Source organism: Anguilla rostrata, chromosome 18 (genome assembly GCF_018555375.3).
Source record: "Anguilla rostrata isolate EN2019 chromosome 18, ASM1855537v3, whole genome shotgun sequence".
In the NCBI taxonomy this organism is placed as follows: domain Eukaryota; kingdom Metazoa; phylum Chordata; class Actinopteri; order Anguilliformes; family Anguillidae; genus Anguilla; species Anguilla rostrata.
In genome coordinates this window covers 13457932-13479745 of record NC_057950.1, presented here as the reverse complement: position 1 = coordinate 13479745, position 21814 = coordinate 13457932, and the positions used below count along the sequence as shown (strand labels likewise).

Sequence of the window (21814 nt, the reverse complement as noted above, 5' to 3'; positions counted from 1 at the left end):
CCCCCGTGGCCCCTCCGTGCCCTGACGGTGGCGCTGGGTCTGCCAGCCTGGTGACAGTGACAATGACACGTTGAGCATCGGTTGGTTTTTAAGACAAGTTAAATTAGCAGTCTGGAAATGATTCCCACTGTCTCCCGACTTCCCTCTGTTGCCATATTCTGCCGCTCCTGTCAGGAGCTGGCTGATGGCTTAATAGTCTTTCCTGAGTGGATTTGAGCACTTTGGCTGTGTGTGTTTACATGCGGTTGTCATGCTTAAAATATTCATATGGAGATGTGAAATATTCATTTGAAGGCTCCGTCAGCGGAGAGAGAGAGCTGGGGAGACTGCGGCCGCCCCCCCCTCGCCCCCGCACCCCCCCCCCCCCCCCAAACGCTTCTGTGCACCACCAGCTCAGACCGCTGCAGGACCTTTTCTGAACCGGGTCTCCCCACAGATTCCGCTGCTGTTCCTTTCGTACGCCCCGGCTGGGTCAGACACGGCCGACGGAATGTACGCCGTCCACAAGCCTGTGTTTGTGCTTTTAGTTTCGGCCAGTTCGTTTTTCAGTTTTATTTTTATGTCAAAGGGCAAATGTTGCCTGTATCCAGCTCATTATTTGTGGAAATAGAAAACGTGTGTGTGTGTGTTCTACTGGATTTATTATCTTGCCCTCTCTGTGGGTAATGTATCAATATTACACCTGTCACCTGTGTAATGTTGCAGTCAATACTGTTTAAAATGTTTGAAGTAACAGAAACCCTGTGTTTCTGTAGCTGTATGTGTGTGTGAGATCTCTTACATTGTTTAGTGTGCGCATTCTGTTAGTTTAGTCATTTGTTTTGCTCACACACTCAACCTTGGTTGCTCAAGTGTAACTGTCGGAAAAACATGCCGGAGATGAGTGTGCTTATTTAACTGCAATATCCTCTTGTGTGTGTATTCTATTCAATTTCCATAAAGCACTTACATTTTTGTAAACTTCTTATCCTACCATTGCCAAGAGGCCTGTAGAGCCCAGGAGAGAGTGAGGGTCATGGGGCTAGGGGAGCAGGAAAATGTGGGGACGGGGTCCTAGACCATGGGGTCATGTGCGGCAGTGGAGTATTGGTCGGTATGTGATGTAGGGCGTTGTGATGTGTGTGCGTGTGTGTGTGTGTATGTATGTGTGTGCGTGTGTGTGTGTGTATGTGTGTGTGTGCGTGTGTGTATGTATGTGTGTGTGTGTGTGTGCATGCGTGTGTGTATGTATGTGTGTGCGTGTATGTATGTATGTGTGTGCGTGCGTGTGTACGTGCGCGTGCTCGTCCGTGTGTGTGTGTAGGCTATATGGGGAAGTGGAGCGTCTCCGTCTCTCTCCATTGTCCTCCGGCTTCATTCCTATTCACTGAGCGATGCTGCCGTGTGTCCAGACTTATCTTGACATTCTAATCGCAATCAGGAGAGAAAGATTGAGCAGTATTTACTTTCTGTCAGCCGACCAGCGGGGGAATGAGCACAAACAGGGGAGCGGCGCGCTGGTCCTCCGCTGCTCCCGCTCCACCTTCACCCCCGTCCAATCAGCAGCTTCAAATGGACGGATGATATCACGGCCCTCATCCCATCACCCCGTTTTCCCAGCTATCTCCCTTTTGTCCCGCACGGAGCGGGGAGCTGCGTCGCGCTCCTTCCTGTCGTTTTTAAAAACCCGTGAGCTGTAGCGGCGTGCGGGCGTGAGCACACGTGCGTCAGGTCAGCGCGCGCGCACGGATTCGAACGCTCGCTTGCCCGCGCGTGCGTCCGTCCGTCCGTCCGCCGATGGTCCGGGCGAATCCTCCAGCGGAGCAGACCGCTCTATATATAAACGCAGTGCTGGTTCATAAGTGACGTTAATGATAGAGCGCGGCAGACAATGGGGAGCTGTCAGGGTCAGTAATTGAGTGGGAGGGATGAGCTCTCTATTTCACTCCATCTCCTCCCGCCGTCCGGTGTCACCACGCCAAGAGCGCCGCGGCGGCCCGTCGCCCCGAGATACCGGCCGGGCCCCGGACAATGGCGCCTGTCCGTCACGGCGGCGGCGGCGCCCCCCGGTGTCCCGGGCCCGCCCGCTCGCGGCTCGGTGGCCCGCGCGGCGAGGGTTAGCGAGATCACGCGCTTAGGAGCTACGCTCGGCCACTCGCCGCACCGCTCGCACACGCTCACGCACGCTCGCCAGGCGCTCCGGCCTCCGTCTGAGACCTCCATCTCCCCGCCCAGCGCACCACTTATCTGCAGACGGGTTGCGCTCATTGTTTGAGCTCGTGTCGTAATAAGCTGTTTTACTTGGCAAGGAAGCGGGTTTATTACCGAGCTTAATTAAGGAAAGGTTGTTAATTATAGTTAATTATTCTGAATCAGCATTTCCCCGCGACTGTGGAGCAAGCGATGTGGGGAATCTGATACAGCTGTCGAGAGCGTGTCGCGTGGGGGGGAGGCTAGCTACTACTGTTCCCAAACGGCCCCCGTGGCTCCAAAGAGTGTTTCTGTGGTTCTAGAACCGAGGACGTTTCTATGGCCGGATCTTATTGTGTTTGAGTGCAGTTCTGGAACTGGATTGTAATTAAGCAGCATTCTGGAACTGAATGGAAGAAGGATTTCCAGTGCATTGGGCTGTTTGTTAGTCACTGGGCAATAGGACACCTGTGTGTGAGTAGTGACCTGGGACCCAGCAGCGCAAACTTAGCGTTTATGCCGGCTTCTGCATTTACGATTGAGCTGTTATTATTACATCACATACTGAGAAAATGCTCTTCTCCTGGATGGGTTATATGGCACATATTTAACCCCTGAAGAGTTGTTTTTTCTTCATGGTATTTTTTTTTTTCTTCAAAATTCTGATTTAGTCTTCTAGAACTCCATTGCTTCAGTTCAGAGCATTCTAATCACGTTTGTGACCTCACACTTTAGAGGGTTAAATGGCACAGCTCTAGCCCTACCTGGGCATCAAACAGAGGGCTTCTGTGTCACCAGCGCAGATGCCCGACCCGGGAGGCGAAGGCTGCGCTGGTGAGCAGGGTCCAGGAGCAGCGGCGCGGCGGGTACGTGAGCGGGAGGAAGGGCCCGCGGTGCGACACCGCGCAGGCCGCCCGGCCGGGTCGCCGTCGGCTCCGGAACCTTCCGTTTCACCGAGGGGAGAGGAGGAGCGCGGTGTCACGCCGTCAGAGCGAAGCGTCCGCGCTAATTTATTCAGTGTGCAGCGATGTGGAGGGGGAGGCTCGCCCCGGCTGTCACAGAACGGCCATTTCAATCTGCCGCGGAAAAAAAGAGAGAGAGAGAGAGAGAGGGAGGGAGGGAGGGAGGGAGGGAGGAAGGGAAAGCTGATGAGAAAAGAACGAGGGGGAAACACAATGCTTGTAGCCCCCTGGGAACTGTGCTGCCTTCTCCTTAAAGCACGCTTTCCGCAAATGAAATATTTAAAAAAGCAGTGTGCTCCCAATTATATCTGCATGTCTGCTGTTAGCTCCATTTAATATCAGCGCCGGGGGAAAGTGTCTCTCCGCGGCGCCCCGCGCCTGAGCATCGGAGGGGCCGAGCGCCTGAGCGCCTGAGCATCGGAGCGCCTGAGCGCCTGAGCATCGGAGCGCCTGAGCGCCTGAGCGTCAGAGGGGCCGGTCTCCCCAGCCGAATTTCACTTTGTGAACTCGGAGCGTCCCCGCGGGAGTGTGTGTGTCTGGGGAAACAGCCAATCACACGATTAGAAACGCCGCTTTCACTCGCTGATGCAGCAACATTTGCCCGTGTCCGTGTTATTCGCCCTGTTCAGCCATTTGTAAAGTCACAGCAGCGAAGACAATGGTGTTGCATTGAGGGAAGGGTGGCGGGATTAGCAGAGAGAAGTGCCCTGCAGGTGGTGTGATGATGGTCAGTCGTCAACGTGATGGAGGGCTTTTGCCAGCAGTCTAAAAGAATCTTTGTGAATGAATCCCGTTAATGAATCTTACCTTTGCCTAAATCAGCATTTCACCGCCTTCATCTAAGACTCACTTTCCACAAGTTCAGATGAGAAAAGATTCAAACGTTTAGGCATATTTCTCTCAGGTGTTATATGCTGAATAGGTGTTATGCTGATGGCATCACAACAGGTAAACAAGCTCATTTAGGTAGATGTTGCTTAAACATGCCATAAGCACCCAGAAAGCCAATAAAGTGGGCCCAACTTTGTGTGTGAAATGTGTGATACGTTCCACGGAAGGGATTGGCAATGCCTCTGCACAACGGCAGAATGACTTTATCCTGGATCTTTAGTGGGGCTTTTCGATGTACTGGCGGCCATTCTGGCTCTTCGCGCCTGTCCCCCAGTGATCCACACAGGCTAAAATTCGGGCCTCACAATGCCATTCAGAGCACGTGTCCACCCCCCCGCAGGGCAACCATGCCACCTCAGGCCGCACTTCTCTGTGGGCCCCATGGTTACTGTCGCTAACAGCGATTACTGACCTCACATGTACAGCCCTTCCCCCTGCTCCGGTTCATCTTCCCTCCCCCCCCACTAATCGCTTTAATTACCCAAGTTCAGCAGGCGCTCACCAGGCCTTTCCCAGCATGCCTCATGACCGGACCACTGCCGATTCTACCTCCCGTTTCCACTCACTGTCTTCACACATCCTCAGTGCCCACACACATGCACGCAGGCGCTCGAGTATATACACACACGCACACACACACACACACACTCAAGGGAGCCACAGAGCGCCCCTGCAGCACCGCGCAGCGTTCAGCGCGCGGCGTGGCACAATAGCCGCACACTCTGCGGTGCTGAAATGGAAGGCACACAATGGCTGAGTGCGGAGGGAGAGGGCTCCATTGTGTTTCTGGATGGCTGATGAAAAAGGCCTTTGTGGGGAGAGGGCAATCGGCTGACTCTGAGGGAGGAGGTTAACCCCGCGTGCCTCGGCACGCATTCGCGCGTCCGTCGGCATTCTCCGCCGATCCGCCGCGCTCCGGTAGCGCCACTTCCCCCCGCGAATGGCGCTCCTGCCCTCTCCCCCCCCAAACCCCCCCACCCCCCCCGTGCGCCAAAGACACCTCAGCGCAATCAGCGCGTCTGCGGACCAGGCGATTAGGGAGCGCTTCCGCGGGACGCAAACACAAACACAGCGCTCGGCGCTGAATAGGCCCGGTAATCTCTGCTCCGCCGGGGGGAGCCGCCGCCGCCGTCGCCGCGGTTACGCGCGCGCGGAAAAGCAGAGGGGCCGGGGAGCGCCGCGTGGGGCGCGGGGCTGCAGAGAACACGCGTGCGGCTGCCAGCTTTCCCCGCCGCGAACATCCCTCAGGATCCACAGGTTCACCTGCTGCTACAGTCACAGCCTCCTCTCCTCCCAGTCCACCTGCAAACAGCTCACTCCATTCCTGTTGTCTGTCCCACCTCCAATGCCCCCCCACCGTCCCATCCCGTTTTTTCTCCCATACCGCCACCGCTTAGCGGTCTGCACGGGGCTAGAAATGAGGGCCGAGCCCGGAAATGCCCAACGTTTTTACGGCCCGACCCACACCAGCCCAACGAGCTCAGGCCCAGCGGTTCCCAGATGTCTCTGAGCACCCCCTAGCTGTGTGCCATCTCAGACATACCTCCAGAAGAGAAGCCATTTTCTCTCTTTATTATTATTATTTTTTTCTCATCGGTCATGGTTATTGTTGCCGTGGCTGTTGTTGCCCCATCACGGTTCAAGTGAAAGGAGAACGCACCACAACTTCACGTTTGGAGGTATAAAACCCATTAGTCACGCGTGCGATATTTGCCTCTCGTCCTTTACATATGAGGTACATCTCTTCTCATTTTTCTAAAGGAGCTTTATGCTTTATGATTTCATAAAGGACATGAAGCTAATAGGTTCATTTATACACCCCGCTGTGAATGCCCCTGCTGCTGGTCCTATTTATTTCCCATTCAGCGATTTGAAAGAGCACTCGGATAGCTTCGGTGAATTATGCCGGAGACACAATATGGAGACCACTATAGGTTCAGGGAAACTAAAGGCAGCCCCGGCATCTGTTACTGGTCGACCTCCAGCCATTATGCTGGCTGTGAATATCTCTGCATTACCGGCCATTGATGCGGCTTTTAATTGCAGAGTTCCCCCGTCTTCCCATTGGGTCAGCTGCTCTGGGAAGAGACTCCCACACATTCCCCATGTCAGTCTGTGGAACAGAAGCGCTCACACAATCAAATAGGAATTTGTATATTTGCATGTGTGTGTGCATGTATGTGTGCATGTGTGTGTGTGTCTGCGTCTCTGTCTGTGTTTGTGTGTACGTGTCTGTGTATATGTGTGTGTGGGCTTGTACGTGTCCTTTGTGTGTGCACGTGTGTGTGTGCGTGCATGTGTATGTGTGTTTGTGTGTGTGTATGTGTGTATATATGTGTGTGTGTATGTGCGTGCGTGTGTGTGTGTATGTGTGTATGTGTGTGTGTGTGTATGTGTGTATATATATATATGTGTGTATATGTGTGTGTGTATGTGTGTGTATGTGTGTATGTGTGTGTATGTGTGTATATATGTGTGTGTGTGTGTGTATGTGTATGCGTGTATGCGTGTGTGTATGTGTGTATATATATGTGTGTGTGTGTGTGTGTGTGTATGTGTGTATATATGTGTGTATGTGTGTATGTGTGTGTGTGTATATATGTGTGTGTGTGTGTGTATGTGTGTGTGTGTATATATGTGTGTGTGTGTTGTATGTGTGTGCGTGTGTGTATGTGTGTGTGTGTGTGTATGTGTGTGTGTGTATATATGTGTGTGTGTGTGTGTGTGTGTGTGTGTGTGTGTGTGTGTGTATGTGTGTATATGTGTGTGTATGTGTGTATGTGTGTATATGTGTATGTGTGTGTGTGTGTATATATATGTGTGTATGTGTGTGTGTGTGTATGTGCGTGTTTCTTCCCTGCGTTACTCTCTCATGGTACTGTTATCCGCTCATCACCGCAGGCCTCGGCAGGCGAAGTGCTTCCATTGATTTATCGAGCCCGCTGAAGTATTATTTCCGCTTTTTGTCTGGCGGGTGAGAGAGCTCACCAGCCACTGAGCATGCCCAGAATGGCAGAGGGAGGCCGGCTCACCAGTGACAGCGTCATTGAGATGCAGTAGGGGAGGAGCTTTAAGGGGTTGTAAGTGGGTGAAACCTGCAGCCATACAGTACGACCCTGCTGCCCCTCAGCCAATTGAGTTTGTGAAGAAAAAGCATAATGTTTACGTTTAATTTTAAGTCAAAGTTAAGAAGAAATATGGACTGAATACAGGCCAGAGAGAGAGAAACCGATCCACACAGAACTGAATCTGACCTGAGCCGCCAAACAGAACACAAACTGGACAAGACGTAACTCATTTATGCTCCCCACTATTAACGGAACCACACGGATGGAAAAAGGAAGTCCCCGCACGCGAGGGCGTACGCGGGGTGGCGGTGCCGTGGCTGTGCTCCTGCCTGGCGGGCTTTCTGATTTCGGCCTGGTGTCAGACGGGAGGCCTGGGCCGCAGGCGGCAGGGCCCGGGGGAGGAGCGGCCCTCAGCTGGGTGCATTAGGAGCGTTTATCAGCGCCGTGGTCAGTGTGGCGGAGCGACGCGGCCTCCCGGCCAGAGCGGGGCGGCAGGCCGTCGGGATGAGACTCCCGGCCACGCGAGGTGTCACTCCGGCTGTTAGCGCCTGCTGTGGTCGCGCTGTGCGGGGCACGGAACGACGCCATTTCATACATTTCTCCACAAATGAATACATTTCTTTTTTCCATTATAAAACATACACATTTTCTCTTTTATGTTGGTTTATGACGAAACATGTTTCAATATTTTTTGCAATGTAATTTTTCAATATTAAAAATAAAAATAATGCAGAAACATTGGGACACTCATTTTTCTGTGCTGTACAGTCTTTTGCTGCATGCAGATGGGACGACATGCAACTATTAACACTTCCATTCCATACGAACAGCCCCCAATACTATTATTAGCAAATTTACATGTGTCTCTTATAACTAATGTGAATATAACAATATCAAAAATATAAATTGAAAATTATAATTATTTAAATATTACAAGTAGTAATATGTAAATGTTCTTATATATCCTAAGTGGACTTCACGCTTCTTATCCCTGTTCTTCTGACCCTCTCAGAATTGGCTATCGCGGTGCTTATGAGTTGACATGTTGTAAAATCTTCCAACAACTGGACAAAATATAATTAGTGCCCAGCGGGTGCTCATACGTTACTGTGTGGTGTTTCGGTGGAGTGCACCACACTGTTCTGAAGACACACACATGCGGGGCTCTGGAAGGGTGCCCGAATTTGCACTGGAGCCCGTCGGTGATGTCAGTTTCGCTTTCGCCTCTGACCGCGGGAGGCAGCGAATGAGACGCGAGCCTCCAGGCGAACCCGCGCCCGCCCCGCCGGCTCTTCGCCCGCCTCGCCCGTGCCCGCTTCCCGGCGACCGTCGCCGTCGCCGCTCCCCGGGACCCGCGGGGTCGCCGCGGGCGACTAAACCGCCGCTGCGGTGCTTCCTGAGACGCGCGACAGGCGGCTGAAAGCTTCCCCCCCGTAAAGCGTGTTCTTTTTCCCAGAGGCCACCTGTGCTGGATTATCTGCCTTTCGGTTTCAACTTCCTCCAGACTCCTACGGCGCCGGAGAGTGGGGGAGAGAGAGAGAGAGAGAAGGAGAGAGGGACGGATAAAGGGAGGGAGGAAGTGGGGCCGCATACAGAAGCTAAATGGCCCCGTACCCCAGGGGCGCCCGTTTGGTGTCCGGCAGAGCTTTGTCCAGGGCTTTCTCTTTGATTAGGCAGTTTGTGAAGGGAATTCACTTAGTCTGGGAGGAAAATGTAACACCCGCTCCGCACATGCTGTTCAGATCACAACCGTTTCCACATAATGCCACTTAATTCGGTGAAAAGCGGCGAGGTAAATCAGTGACCAGCCGGGGAAGGTGTCATAATGCGTCTGGACCCGCCGTCACCCCGGGGGATAATGGCTCTGATTGCTGTTGATTCCTGTCTCGGTAAAGTAGCTCATGTAAAATAAGTGACATTTAAAAGGCATCAAGATGTGAAAAGAGGTAGAGAGGGAGAGGAGGAGAGAAAAAAAGAAGCACTAATCTTTGCACCTGAATTAAAAGTCCCCTTTTCTTGTCTTGGGGAGAGTGCCGTGAAATGATAACTCCCGGTGTCACGGCTGACCCGCGCGGCGAAGCTTTTTTAACTTCTTCCTGTCTGTTCCGCTTTTCCTTTTCTCCCCTCTCTTTCCCCTCTGGGCGGGGGGGGGGGGGGAGGAAGAGAGGAGAGGAGAAAAAAAATTGCCACAGCTTGACATCGCTTCTGGGAAGTGCTCCAAACGGCGCTAAAATCGTTTCAGGTTTGATAACATTCCCCATGAAGGGGCCCCGGGGACGTCTTTCACTTCATCTTCGTTTAGGCTGAATAAGCGGGCGGCGCGGCGCCGGGCCCGCGGGCCCTCTTCAGCCGCGGAGAGGCGGGCCGGCGCCGTGCCGCCGCTCTGCCGCCGCCGAGGCCTACTTGGAGCAGGCGACTCGCGTGTGTCCCCGCCGCCGCGTGCCATGCCTTTATCTGTGGAGCACCCGGGCCTGACCCCCGACCCCTGACCCCTGACCCTTCCCCTCTCTCTTGCGGACTCTTCGTTTTTGCGGTTGCGATGGGAAAGAGAGAGATGGAGGGAGCGCAGAGCGGAATATGCTGCTGCGAATGTCGCACTCATTCGTTCTTTCGTTCACGCTTTCTTCTCTTCGTGCTCTGTCACAGGAATTGCGTGCTGGTGGAAGGAGAGTGCGCTTCTTATATACTGAAGCATTTCAGCCCACTTAGGTGCTGCCCAGGGAAGACCTCTTTGACCTGGGTGTAGTGGACAGTCCACTCTTTTAGCACTAAGCCCTGCTGGACACTGTTGTACTGGAGAGGTCATGTCCTCTGGTCCGCTGTGATTGGACAGTCTGTGAGGAGACACATACAGTAATAAAGGGACCCTGGGGGGTGTTCTGTGCCTACAGAGGGTAGCATAGCACAGTCCCAGCTAACTTTAGCTTCCCAGAGCATTCTGGGAGAGTCAGGTTTACATCCAACTTTGTCGAGATGTTCATTCAGTGTTATTTTTAAGTCACAAAAAACATTGCAGGAACAGACTTTAAATTCAGCTTTGTTAATCCGGTGAAGAACAGAGTTGTGGCTGGTGATTCATGATAATTGTGTTGGAATTGTTCAGCAATTCTCCCACCTCAGTACGTCGGTGCTTACATGTGAGATTCTGTTAGAACATCCTCGATGGTGTTTTTTCATGATTGAACGGTGACCGTTGGAGCATGTGAACCTCTAATTTAAATGCAACATGCCCGGAACACTTTCCTCACGCTTTGGCGGGTCGTACTTGGGAAAGCGTTGTGAGACGGCTTGGGGAACGCTGTCACGGTAACGATATCCCTCAGCCCAACCGGAGCGTTCCCCAGCCGTCTACACCAGTCCCGTCTCAGCTGGGGGGTTAGCACGTTGCTGATTGCCAGTCGGATCCCCGCGTGCGCGTGCTGCTGCCACGCCCCGCCGGCTCCGCCCGGTCCTCGCTAACGACAGGAAGCGGAGCGCCGCGGCCTCTAGGGCCACTTCCTCCCTGGACGTCGGGTCCTTCCACAGCCCCTCGCGCTGAACCGATGATCAACCATTTCTGGAGAAAACCAAGCATCGATTTTCAATTTTCCGCCTTCCTCCTCACCCTCCCCCCCATTCCAAGCACCCCTCCGTCCAATTGGAAAGCTGTTGTCTCATGTATAAACCATCAGCGCTGGCTGAATGTATACAATTGGGAGGGGGGGGGGGGGGTGATAGGCCTACGAATTCAGACCCTCATGAATTTGATTTCCCCTCCGCGGTGCATTTCTGATGTGCAGGGTAATTTCCCTGGTTTGCTCTGATTTTACTCGTCCGAGGGGTGGGTTGAGTTTGCTGATGGTTGTGTTTGAGATGCCGTGGTTATGAGCAGCTATCACTGTCTGATTGGAGGACTCGCCCTCAGCGCTCTCGTTCTCTCTGTCTCTCTCTCCGTCTCTCTCTCTCCCTCCCTCTCTCTCTCTGGGGCCTGTTATTTTTATTGCAGTGCCCTGTAAGGGAGGAAGTGTCTTGATCTATTTATGCTGAACTGCAAATATTGCCCCCCCTCCCCCCCCCCCACACACACGCACACACCCCAAAGCCTTCTACACAGTTTTGAGAAGGAATGGGAGCTGTATCATTGCCGTGGTAACCATGCCCCAAGCTCAGGAGAGTGGTGCCCTCCAGGTGTGTGTTAGAGCTCCCACCTGTGGCGCAAACACACACACACACACACACACACACACTCACATACGCACACACACCTGCACCACTTAAACTGTTCGCACATTATCACTCCTACACCTCTCACCTGCAGCTGTCACAGTGTGTTGCTGCTATCCCTGTCACCTCCAGCGCGCCCAGCTGTTCACACATTACCACCTGCAGTAACCTCACACACACATACACGCACGCACACACACACACATACACGCACGCACACACACACACACACACACACACACACACACACACACACACACACACACACACACACACGCACACATACACGCACACACAAACACACACACATACATGCACACACACGCACACACACGCACACACATCTGCCATGCTGCCCCTCTCCTGTGTGTATGATCGGTATGCAGGCCTTCGGTCTGTACACAGGTGTGTGTGGAGAATGAGGACAGCTGATTGAAGGCGGTGTGAGTGAGGTATTCCCCTCTCCCGTCCAGGTGTGTGTGTGAGGTATTTACATCTCTCGTCCAGGTGTGTGTGAGGTATTCCCCTCTCCCGTCCAGGTGTGTGTGTGTGTGTGTGTATGAGGTAGTCCCTCTCCCTTCCGGGTGTGTGTGTGAGGTACTCCCCTCTTCCGTCCAGGTGTGTGTGTGTGTGAGGCATTCCTCTCTCCCATCCAGGTGTGTGTGTGATGTATTCCCCTCTCCCGTCCTGGTGTGTGTGTGTGAGGTACTCCCCTCTTCTGTCCAGGTGTGTGTATGAGGTATTTCCATCTCTTGTCCAGGTGTGTGTGAGGTATTCCCCTCTCCCGTCCTGGTGTGTGTGTGTGTGTGAGGTACTCCCCTCTCCTGTCCAGGTGTGTGTATGAGGTATTCCCCTCTCCCGTCCTGGTGTGTGTGTGTGTGTGAGGTACTTCCCTCTCCTGTCCAGGTGTGTGTATGAGGTATTTCCATCTCTTGTCCAGGTGTGTGTGAGGTATTCTCCTCTCCCGTCTAGGTGTGTGTGTGGGTATCCCTCTCCGTCCAGTGTGTGTGTGAGGTATCCCCTCTCCCGTCCAGGTGGTGTGTGTGAGGCATTCCCTCTCCCATCCAGGTGTGTGTGTGAGGTATTCCCTCTCCCGTCCAGGTGTGTGTGTGAGGTATTCCCCTCTCCCGTCCAGGTGTGTGTGTGAGGTATTCCCCTCTCCCGTCCAGGTGTGTGTGTGAGGTATTCCCCTCTCCCGTCCAGGTGTGTGTGTGAGGTATTCCCCTCTCCCGTCCAGGTGTGTGTGTGTGAGGTATTCCCTCTCCCGTCCAGGTGTGTGTGTGAGGTATTCCCCTCTCCCTTCCAGGTGTATGTGTGTGATGTATCCCCCTCTCCCTTCCAGGTGTGTGTTTCTCACAGGTGTGCAGTGGGGGCCCCGTTAGGCCTGCTGGGTGTGTGGAAGGTGAGCGTGTGAGGGTGAGGGTGGATGCCCTGCCGTGCACCTGAAGCAGCAGCGTAGCAGTGCTGCCTCCGCTGAGCTGTCAGGCTCTTTCTCTTTCCCTCTCCTCTCTTCTGCGTTTTTTTCTCTCTTTTCCCTTTTTTTGTTGCAGCAGGGTGTTAACCTGCCACCTCCCAGAGTCCCCCCTGCCGTAATTACCGCCGCAAATTAACATCCTTCATTTTCCGCCGCGCCGATGGCAACAGCGACAGGCTGACGCAAGGGGAAACCATTTTGTTTTAACGAGCGAACGGGCTGTACTCACCCCCCCACCCCCCCACTCGCCCACCTCCCCCCGCCCCCACCCCACCCCCTCACTCTTCCCACTCCCCGCCAAAATCACTCGTGACAATACCCCGTTCCTCACCCCACCCCCTGCATCCATCTCCCCCTGTCTCCCTCTCCCACTCGCTCTCTCTCTCTCTCTCTCTCTCCCACTCCCACTCTCTCTCTCTTTTTCCTCCTTAATTGTTTATGTACATTAACATTCCCCAAATAGACAGAATCCAGGTGACAGGCCTGTAATTTGAAAGGCTGCTCGAAGAGGAGTAAGCAATTTAAGCCGGTGGCTGAGGCGTAATCTTGGGTTGTCAAAGGAAAAGCCATTCTCCCTATGCTAATCAATCAATGAGTCCCGCGCCCGCTCGCCTGTCTGGGCTCAGCATCTACCCCGAGCTCTGATATATCTATTAGCTGGCCGTCAGTGCTCCGCTGCCCTGTCGCCTGATGAGATTCCTCCAGCTTGGCATTTGAAGCCAGATAAGTAAGCTATCAGAGGCCAGGATAAATAGCAGTGTAAAGATTCCGTGCCGTCTCTGAGAGCGAGGACAATGCAGCCGCCCGGCGCAGATAGCCTCCTCATTATCCTTCCCAGCAGCCCCTAATCCAAAAAGTTGTTTACCGAGGGGGACTGCGCCGTTATCTGCAGCCAGCACCGCGTTTCTTAAAAAAAAAAAAAAAAAAAAGGATAGAGGGAGAGAGGGAGATGGTGGGGAAAAACCGTGCACTCTTGTACGCAGTGCAGCGAGTCAGGCTTTGGAGAGTCGGGTGGGGTGGGTTGGGGTGGGGGAGGCGTAGGGTGGATTGCGGGGGCATGTTGGGGGGGGGGGTGTTAACGCCGAATCTTGTGCTCAAACTGTGAGGTGTGTTTCTGGCTACTGGGAGTACGTGTGGTTGTGTGTGCTGTTCTGGTTTTGTGTGTGCACCATTGCATACCCACACACACTCTCTCACACACGCACGCACACACACATATGCACAAGTGCACACAAAATATGTGTGTTTGTGTGTGTGTGTGCGCGAAATTGCCTATGTGTGTGCGTGCGTGTGTGTGTATGTGTACATGCATGTGTGTGCGTGTGTGTGTATTTGTGTATGTGTGTGTGTGTGTGTGTGTGTGTATTTGTGTATGTGTGTATTTGTGTATGTGTGCATGTGTATGTGTATGTGTGTGTGTGTAATCCACAGTTGACTCAGGCCACAAATGACAGCAGTACTCCTTCATACAGTAACAGCAGGTAGACAGCAGTACCTTCATTTAACAGCAGGCCTGGCCTTGAATAAATGCTTCTGTACTGCTGCTCGCTCCATCATCCGCATAATCTGATGCCTCCTTACTTTGAAGGGTTTTTGATGAAAATGAGTAACAGCAGCGATGGCAGAATGCATAAGCACATAATGCCAGAATGCCGTGGTGTTTTTTTAGGCTGATCATATTTGATGTTTTAAAATATGTCAGAGTACTTTCTAGAACACTTTTTCATCTGAACTGACCCCTGCCCCCACCCCCCTGCCCTGTGTGTACAGGATGTGATGTCGCCATAGCAGATGGCAGGTTGTCCTGGCCTGTGATTGAGCATGTGTTTCACTGTGTTCTGAACCTGCCCTGACTGAGGCGGAAGTCCATTTCAGATGAGGACTTAGCCCCACGTTACGTCCTTTTGACAAACGCCACCAGAGACCTGACTGGGATTGGAACCCGACCTAAATCAGCTAGCAGACTCGGAGTGCTGATCGGGTCAGAACCCACCCCTTTGTGTTTTGACGGAAACGCTCGATTTCGGGCGCGGCGGGTTCCGTGCGATTTGGCTCGCAGTAATCCTGAGAGAGAGTAAACTAGCGGTGTGGGTTTGAGAGGACAGATTGGCAGTTGATCATGCTGAAATGCGCTCTTATCCGTTATTGGATCTGAAATAGAGGAGGCTTAAGAATTACCGGACTTCTCCGTTAATGTGGAGATCATCTGGAGAAAGCTTCGCCTGGACGCCGCCGCCGTCTCCTGAGGCCGAGCGCGCGGGTAGCGGGCGCTCGCGAACGCGTCGGGGTCCGTTATTACACGAGCCGCCTCCATGGGGTACGAACCCGCGCCCTCGCGCCGTTTATCCCTGTGGTCTTACAGCCATAGAACACTCCTCCATCTGGATAAAAGCTAACCTTTTGTAAGGGTGAGTTCAGTGCCCCGCCCTTCTGAGCGGTGTCTCTGCTCCCCTGCGGATTAGCCTCTCGCCACACTTTCACACTAACTGCCACAAGTTCCAAAGCCAGACCTGCCTGCTGGTGCAGTGCCCGGTGCTCCTCCTGGGTGTGTCTCCCCCTGCAGGAACGGAGGGAAACTGCACCGTTGGCCTTCGCAGCAGTAGAACTGGGATATGCTGTAAGCTCATGCCTGGTACATCGTTCTGGGCTCTTTATATGGTAAAATGGTCCTGTGCTGTACAACGTTTCTCAGTCTGGCTTTGATTACCTCTGAGGTAACTGTTGAGACACACTAGGGATCCATGAATGCCTGCTTGTGTGTGTGTGTGTGTATGCATGTGCAGGTGCGTGTGCATGTGTTTTTGAGTGTGCAGGTGCATGTGCGTATGTCCATGTGTGTTTTTGAACGTGCTGATGCGTGTGTGTGTTTTTGAATGTGCAGGTGTGTGTGCGTGTGTGAGTGTGTTTTTGAGCGTGCAGGTGTGTGTGTGTGTGAGTGTGTTTTTGAGTGTGCAGGTGCGTGTGTGTGTGTGTGTGTGTGTTTTTGAGTGTGCAGGTGCGTGTGTGTGTGTGTGTGTGTGTGTTTTTGAGTGTGCAGGTGCGTGTGTGTGTGTGTGTTTGTGTGTGTGTGTGTGTGTGTGAGTGTGTTTTTGAGTGTGCAGGTGTGTGTGTGTGAGTGTGTTTGTGTGTGTGCGTGTGTGAGTGTGTTTTTGAGTGTGCAGGTGCGTGTGTGTGTTTTTGAGTGTGCAGGTGTGTGTGTGTGTGTGTTTTTGAGTGTGCAGGTGTGTGTGTATGTGTGTTTTTGAACGTGCTGGTGCGTGTGTGTTTTTGAGTGTGCAGGTGCGTGTGTGTGTGTGTGTTTTTGAGTGTGCAGGTGCGTGTGTGTGTGTGTGTAGTGTGTTTTTGAGTGTGGGTGCGTGCGCGTGTGTGTGTGTGTGTGTGTTTTTGAGTGTGGGTGCGTGCGCGTGTGTGTGTGTGTGTGAGTGTGTTTTTGAGTGTGCAGGTGCGTGTGTGTGTGTGTATTTGAGTGTGCAGGTGCGTGCGCGTGTGTGTGTGTGTGTGTTTTTGAGTGTGCAGGTGCGTGTGTGTGTGTGTGTATTTGAGTGTGCAGGTGCGTGCGCGTGTGTGTGTGTGTGTGTGTGTTTTTGAGTGTGCAGGTGCGTGTGTGTGTGTGTGTGTTTTTGAGTGTGCAGGTGTGTGTGTGTGTGTGTGTGTGTGTGTGTGTGTGTGTGAGTGTGTATTTGAGTGTGCAGGTGCGTGCTCAGACTGCCTTAAGTGACGAGGGAGTCAGGAGTAGGGGGGTCAGGGCCAGGTGCACTCCAGGAAATTAGGGGATCATCAAGAGATCCTCGATTGCTCCCTTTCTGTGGATAATGAAATCATTTCTCACCTTCAATTACCAGATGAGAAAAGGGGGGCAGCCCTGAGCCACCCCCCCCCCCCCCCTCCCACACGTCCCCTGTCTAATCCCACTCCCATTTATTCGCAGAATTAAACCACAAACCACTAAAGACGAATTAAATGACCTCAGCATATGGGGACATATTCTGCATGATGTTCCGGGGGCGTGATGCATTACTGAATTATGGGAATTAGGGGTTAGTCTGGATACGCGTACAATGGGATTCCTGCAAAACGGGTGATTTTAAACTCGGTGCTAAGCAGCAGCAGAGGATAAGTGCGTGTACGTGTGTGTGTGTGTGTGTGTGAGAGAGAGCGGTCGGGTGCTGCGTTTTGGTCTATTCTCGCCTGAGCCATCAGTCTAATGGGAAGCATATTCATATGGGACAGGGGAAGGTGATAATGTTGTCAAGCGGCTCACAAGGATGATAATGGCTTAGCAATAGCAGCTGGGTCGAGTTAGAACAAAGGGTTTTACTGAGCTCCGTACTGCTCAGCCTCACAGGACATGTCCTAATGCCGAGGTGTGTACACACACACACGCACACACACACACACACACACACACGCATACACACACACACACACACCACACACCACTCACCTACTCACTCACTCACTCACTCACATCACTACTCACTCACTCACTCACTCACTCACTCCACACACAACACACACACAGCACACCTACACATGCAGCACACACCACACCACACACATGCACACACACTCACATGCGAGACACATCAACACATCACCTCACACACATCACACACACACTCACATACACGCGAGTACACATCACAACGAACACACATACATCACGCAGCCTACACAGACATCCGCCGAGTACACACACACTCACTCCACACACTACACACACACACACACTACACAACAGCGACGACACTACACACACCACACACACACACATACAGACATACACACAGACATACGCGCCGACGTACACATACACACACACTCACTCACTCACACACATACACACACACACACACTCACTCACATACACGCGCCGACGTACACATACACACACACGCACACACACACACATACACAGCACCAGCATCACAACACGCCGCACTTGCACAGACGACTGCACATTCAGACCACAAAGCATTCACAAGGTACATTCACAGAGGCATTCATCAGAGCGCATTCACAGAGATGCTTCAAGAGCGTTCCAGAGAGCATTCACAGAGCGCATTCACAGAGAGCATTCACAGAGAGCATTCACAGAGCGCATTCACAGAGAGCATTCACAGAGCGCATTCACAGAGTGCATTCACAGCGCAGGCATTCCGGCTTTGGGCATTCACAGACTGCATTCACGAGCGCATTCCAGCTCAGAGGTGTACAGAGCGCTTACGGAGAGCATTCACAGAGTGCATTCACAGAGTGCATTCACAGCGCTGCAGTGGCTTTGGGCCTGTGCTCGCTCTCTTGTCTCGCTCGCCCATCTCTCGCTCAGGGTGGGTGCAGGTGTGTGTGTGTGTGGTGTGTGCTGGGAGGCCGTGGCCCATGGAGCTGAGAAAGGATTTTGACCGTTTACTAAGGCATTATTAATCCTGTCTTGGCTGACGCTACTGGCTGCCACGCTCGAATGCTGGCCTACTGAGCCTGAGACTAACCTTCAGCTCGCTTATCGACTGCTCCTATGCTCCTACGCTCTGCTGTCTACTGCTCACTGCTCCTACTGCTCTACTGCCTCTTCTAGCTGCTCCTACTGCTCTACTGCTCCTACTGCTCTACTGCTCCTACTGCTCCCCCTGCTCTACTGCTCCTACTGCTCTACTGCTCCTACTGCTCCCCCTGCTCTGCTGCTCCTACTGCTCTACTGCTCCTACTGCTCTACTGCTCTGCTGCTCCTACTGCTCCTACTGCTCTGCTGCTCCTACTGCTCCCCCTGCTCTGCTGCTCCTACTGCTCTACTGCTCCTACTGCTCCCCCTGCTCTACTGCTCCTACTGCTCCTAGCTGCCTCCCCCTGCTGCTCCTACTGCTCTACTGCTCCTACTGCTCCTTCAGCTCCCCCCGCTCTGCTGCTCCTACTGCTCCTACTGCTCCTACTGCTCCTTGCTCCCTACTGCTCCTACTGCTCCTACTGCTCCTACTGCTCCTACTGCCTCCTTCAGCTCCCCCCGCTCTGCTGCTCCTACTGCTCTACTGCTCCTACTGCTCCTACTGCTCCTACTGCTCTACTGCTCCTACTGCTCCTACTGCTCTACTGCTCCTACTGCTCCTACTGCCTCCTTCAGCTCCCCCCGCTCTACTGCTCCTACTGCTCCTACTGCTCCTACTGCTCCTACTGCCTCCTTCAGCTCCCCCCCACTCTACTGCTCCTACTGCTCTACTGCTCCTACTGCTCCTACTGCTCTACTGCTCCTACTGCTCCTTCAGCTCCCCCCGCTCTACTGCTCCTACTGCTCTACTGCCCCTACTGCTCCTACTGCTCCTACTGCCTCCTACTGCTCTACTGCTTCTACTGCCTCCTTCAGCTCCCCCCACTCTACTGCTCCTACTGCTCCTACTGCTCCTACTGCTCTTACTGCTCCTACTGCTCCTACTGCTCTACTGTACCCACTGCTCCTACTGCTCCTGCTGCTCTTACTGCTCCTACTGCCTCCTTCAGCTCCCCCAGCTCTACTGCTCTTACTGTAACGCTTCCCTCAGGGAGAGAAAAACACACACGCGCATATGCTCATACACCTGTACACATATACACGCACAGCTATACACACACATATACCTATACACACACACATGTGGATACGCACATGAACACACATACACACATTCTGAAATGATGCATGCACAAATTCTGTATGCACACAAACACACACACACACACACACACACAGTCAGCAGCACACATGCACACACGCTCAGAATCATGGACAAGAGAAGGCACACATCACACAAGCATTCACCCACCCAGCCCCTCATGCACATTCACATACACACACACACACTCAGTCCACACACACACACACACACACACACACACACACACACACACACACACACACTCTGTCACACACACATCCTCGCAGAGCGGAGCTTCCTCCATCAAAGCCTGCGCGGCAGCACTAGTTTATTTCTTGGCGTGCCAGGATGCGCGTGGGAAACAATAGCGGCATTACGGTGCGCTGTTACAGCGGCAGAAGGAGCAGGACTGACGCTGGGTGATAAGCCGGGCCGGCTGCTCCCGGTGATAATCGCTCCCCAGGACTGCACCGCGCGCGCCCAGCCCCGCTGCCGCCGTCTGAGCGGGGGAATAAAGAGGCCGGCGTGCGGGATGGGGGGGGCGCTGCGGAGGTGTGTCAGAACGCGGGGAGTCTTCTCCCTCACACTCCTCTGCTCTCCGCTCTTCTCCTCTCTTATCCCCTACCGTCCTCTCATCTCCTCTCTCCTCCTTTACTCTACTCTACTCTCCTCACCTCTCTTCTCCTCTCCTCTCCCCTACCATCCTCTCATCTCCTCTCTCCTCCTTTACTCTACTCTCCTCACCTCTCTTCTCCTCTCCTCTTATCTCCTCTTTTCTCCTTTCTTCTCCCACCTGCTCCTCTCCTCTCCCCTCCTCTCCTCTCCTCTCCTCTACTGTCCTCTACTGTGCTCTCCTCTCCTCTCCTCTCCTCTCCCCTCCTCTCCCGGCCCTCTAGCTGAAACCGTGGGCAGTGGCACAGGCATTGGCCTTGGCTCATCCCTCTCTTTTGGTATAGTGCACAAACAAATGTCTTGTGAGTTAACAGCATGCTTCACATGTATATCACCAGTCAGTGTAGCCGAAGAGATTACCTCATACTGACACGCTGTCAGCTGCAGGCTAACGTTGAGTTCGATGTCTTAATCCCCTGAGAGGTACATAAAATGCTGTCTGTGATCAACATGGCAATGCCAGTGCGCTCGTGCTAACTAGCTAACAGCGTCATATTTATGTCTGCCCTTTTTATACACAGAATCACATCACATTTCTTTAACATGTCCAATAATTCTGCCTGCGCCAACCTGTATCTGCTTAAGTTCAGCTTTAGGTTTTCTGGCCATGTTTTGCCTGTTTTGCTGCAGTACCTATTTTCTCTTTACTGTGGGCAGTATTATAAAGAAGCGTCTGCATACAGACTTTATGTTATCAATAAGTTTCCCAGCATACTGTAATTTGCAACTGAAGCAATAGTTATCAATTAGGCTTGTACAAATTAGCCAGGGCTTCCAAATTCTCAGTGTTCTTCGCTTTATCTCGTAAGATAAAATTGTGTGTTTTGTACACTTGTATTTTTATAAATAATTAAATAGCTATTGTAAAATACTGGCTCTTTGAAATGTGCATCGTGATGCCACCATGGTATTTGTACCATTGTGAAACTCAGCCAAAGATATAACTGTGCAGCCGCACATTGCTAAATATCAGTCACAATGTAATTAATATGGAACAGTTTTATATTTTCACGCATAGGGCTCCCCATTAGCTACTATGTGGTTAACGTGTTATAAGGTGTTTATTACACATTTATTCCCATGGCAATTACAGCATTGTTACACTGCAATAAGGTCTTGGAATAAAGAGTCAGGGAAATCCAGCAATATGGAAGAGAGTCAGTCTCTCTTCTGTGGTAGTTTGACATGGTGAGCAGAGTGAGTCCAGTTTTTGAAGCACATATTTGTGCTGAGGACGCTAAAAAAAGCTAACCAAAAGAGAGTGAAATGACGGTTTGTTTCCTTGGCTTGGTTCTTGATGCTGTGCCTCTCTCTAGAGGTGGATATTGTGCGGGGGTGTTGTAAGTACTCTGGGAGATTAAACTCTCTTGGTTGGTTGGAAGATGTTTTTTTTAATACTAACTTCATTTTGTCCTGCTCCTAGAGAGCTAGCAGGGTGGCTTAAAATAGAGCATGACTGTGCTTCGCCATCTCACTTTGTCTTGTCTCTCTCTCTCTCTCTTTCTCCCTCCCTCCCTCTATCTCTCCAGGTGTTTGGCCCTCAGAGGAGGTGATGGCGCACTACTGCCTGAAGAGGCGCAACATCTTCAGGTGAGCCCCCGGCCCCTCCCCTGTGAGACGTGCATACTCCCATTCTCCCCCCCGACCTCCCTGTGAGACGCGCATACTCCCATTCTCCCCCCCCCCCAGCCCCTCCCCTGTGAGACGCGCATACTCCCATTCTCCCCCCCCCCCCAGCCCCTCCCCTGTGAG

At 52.7% G+C, this 21814-nt stretch overlaps 1 protein-coding gene across 2 annotated transcripts in view; it reads left to right on the top strand.

Annotated features, from left to right (window-relative positions):
* Positions 1-21814, top strand: part of camkmt (calmodulin-lysine N-methyltransferase) — a 118221-nt gene that overhangs the window by 63883 nt on the left and 32524 nt on the right. For both annotated transcript variants that reach the window (XM_064317552.1, XM_064317553.1), the window contains exon 4: positions 21592-21652. In XM_064317552.1, coding sequence (XP_064173622.1) covers positions 21592-21652 — 61 coding nt within the window. The remainder of the gene's footprint in view (positions 1-21591; positions 21653-21814) is intronic.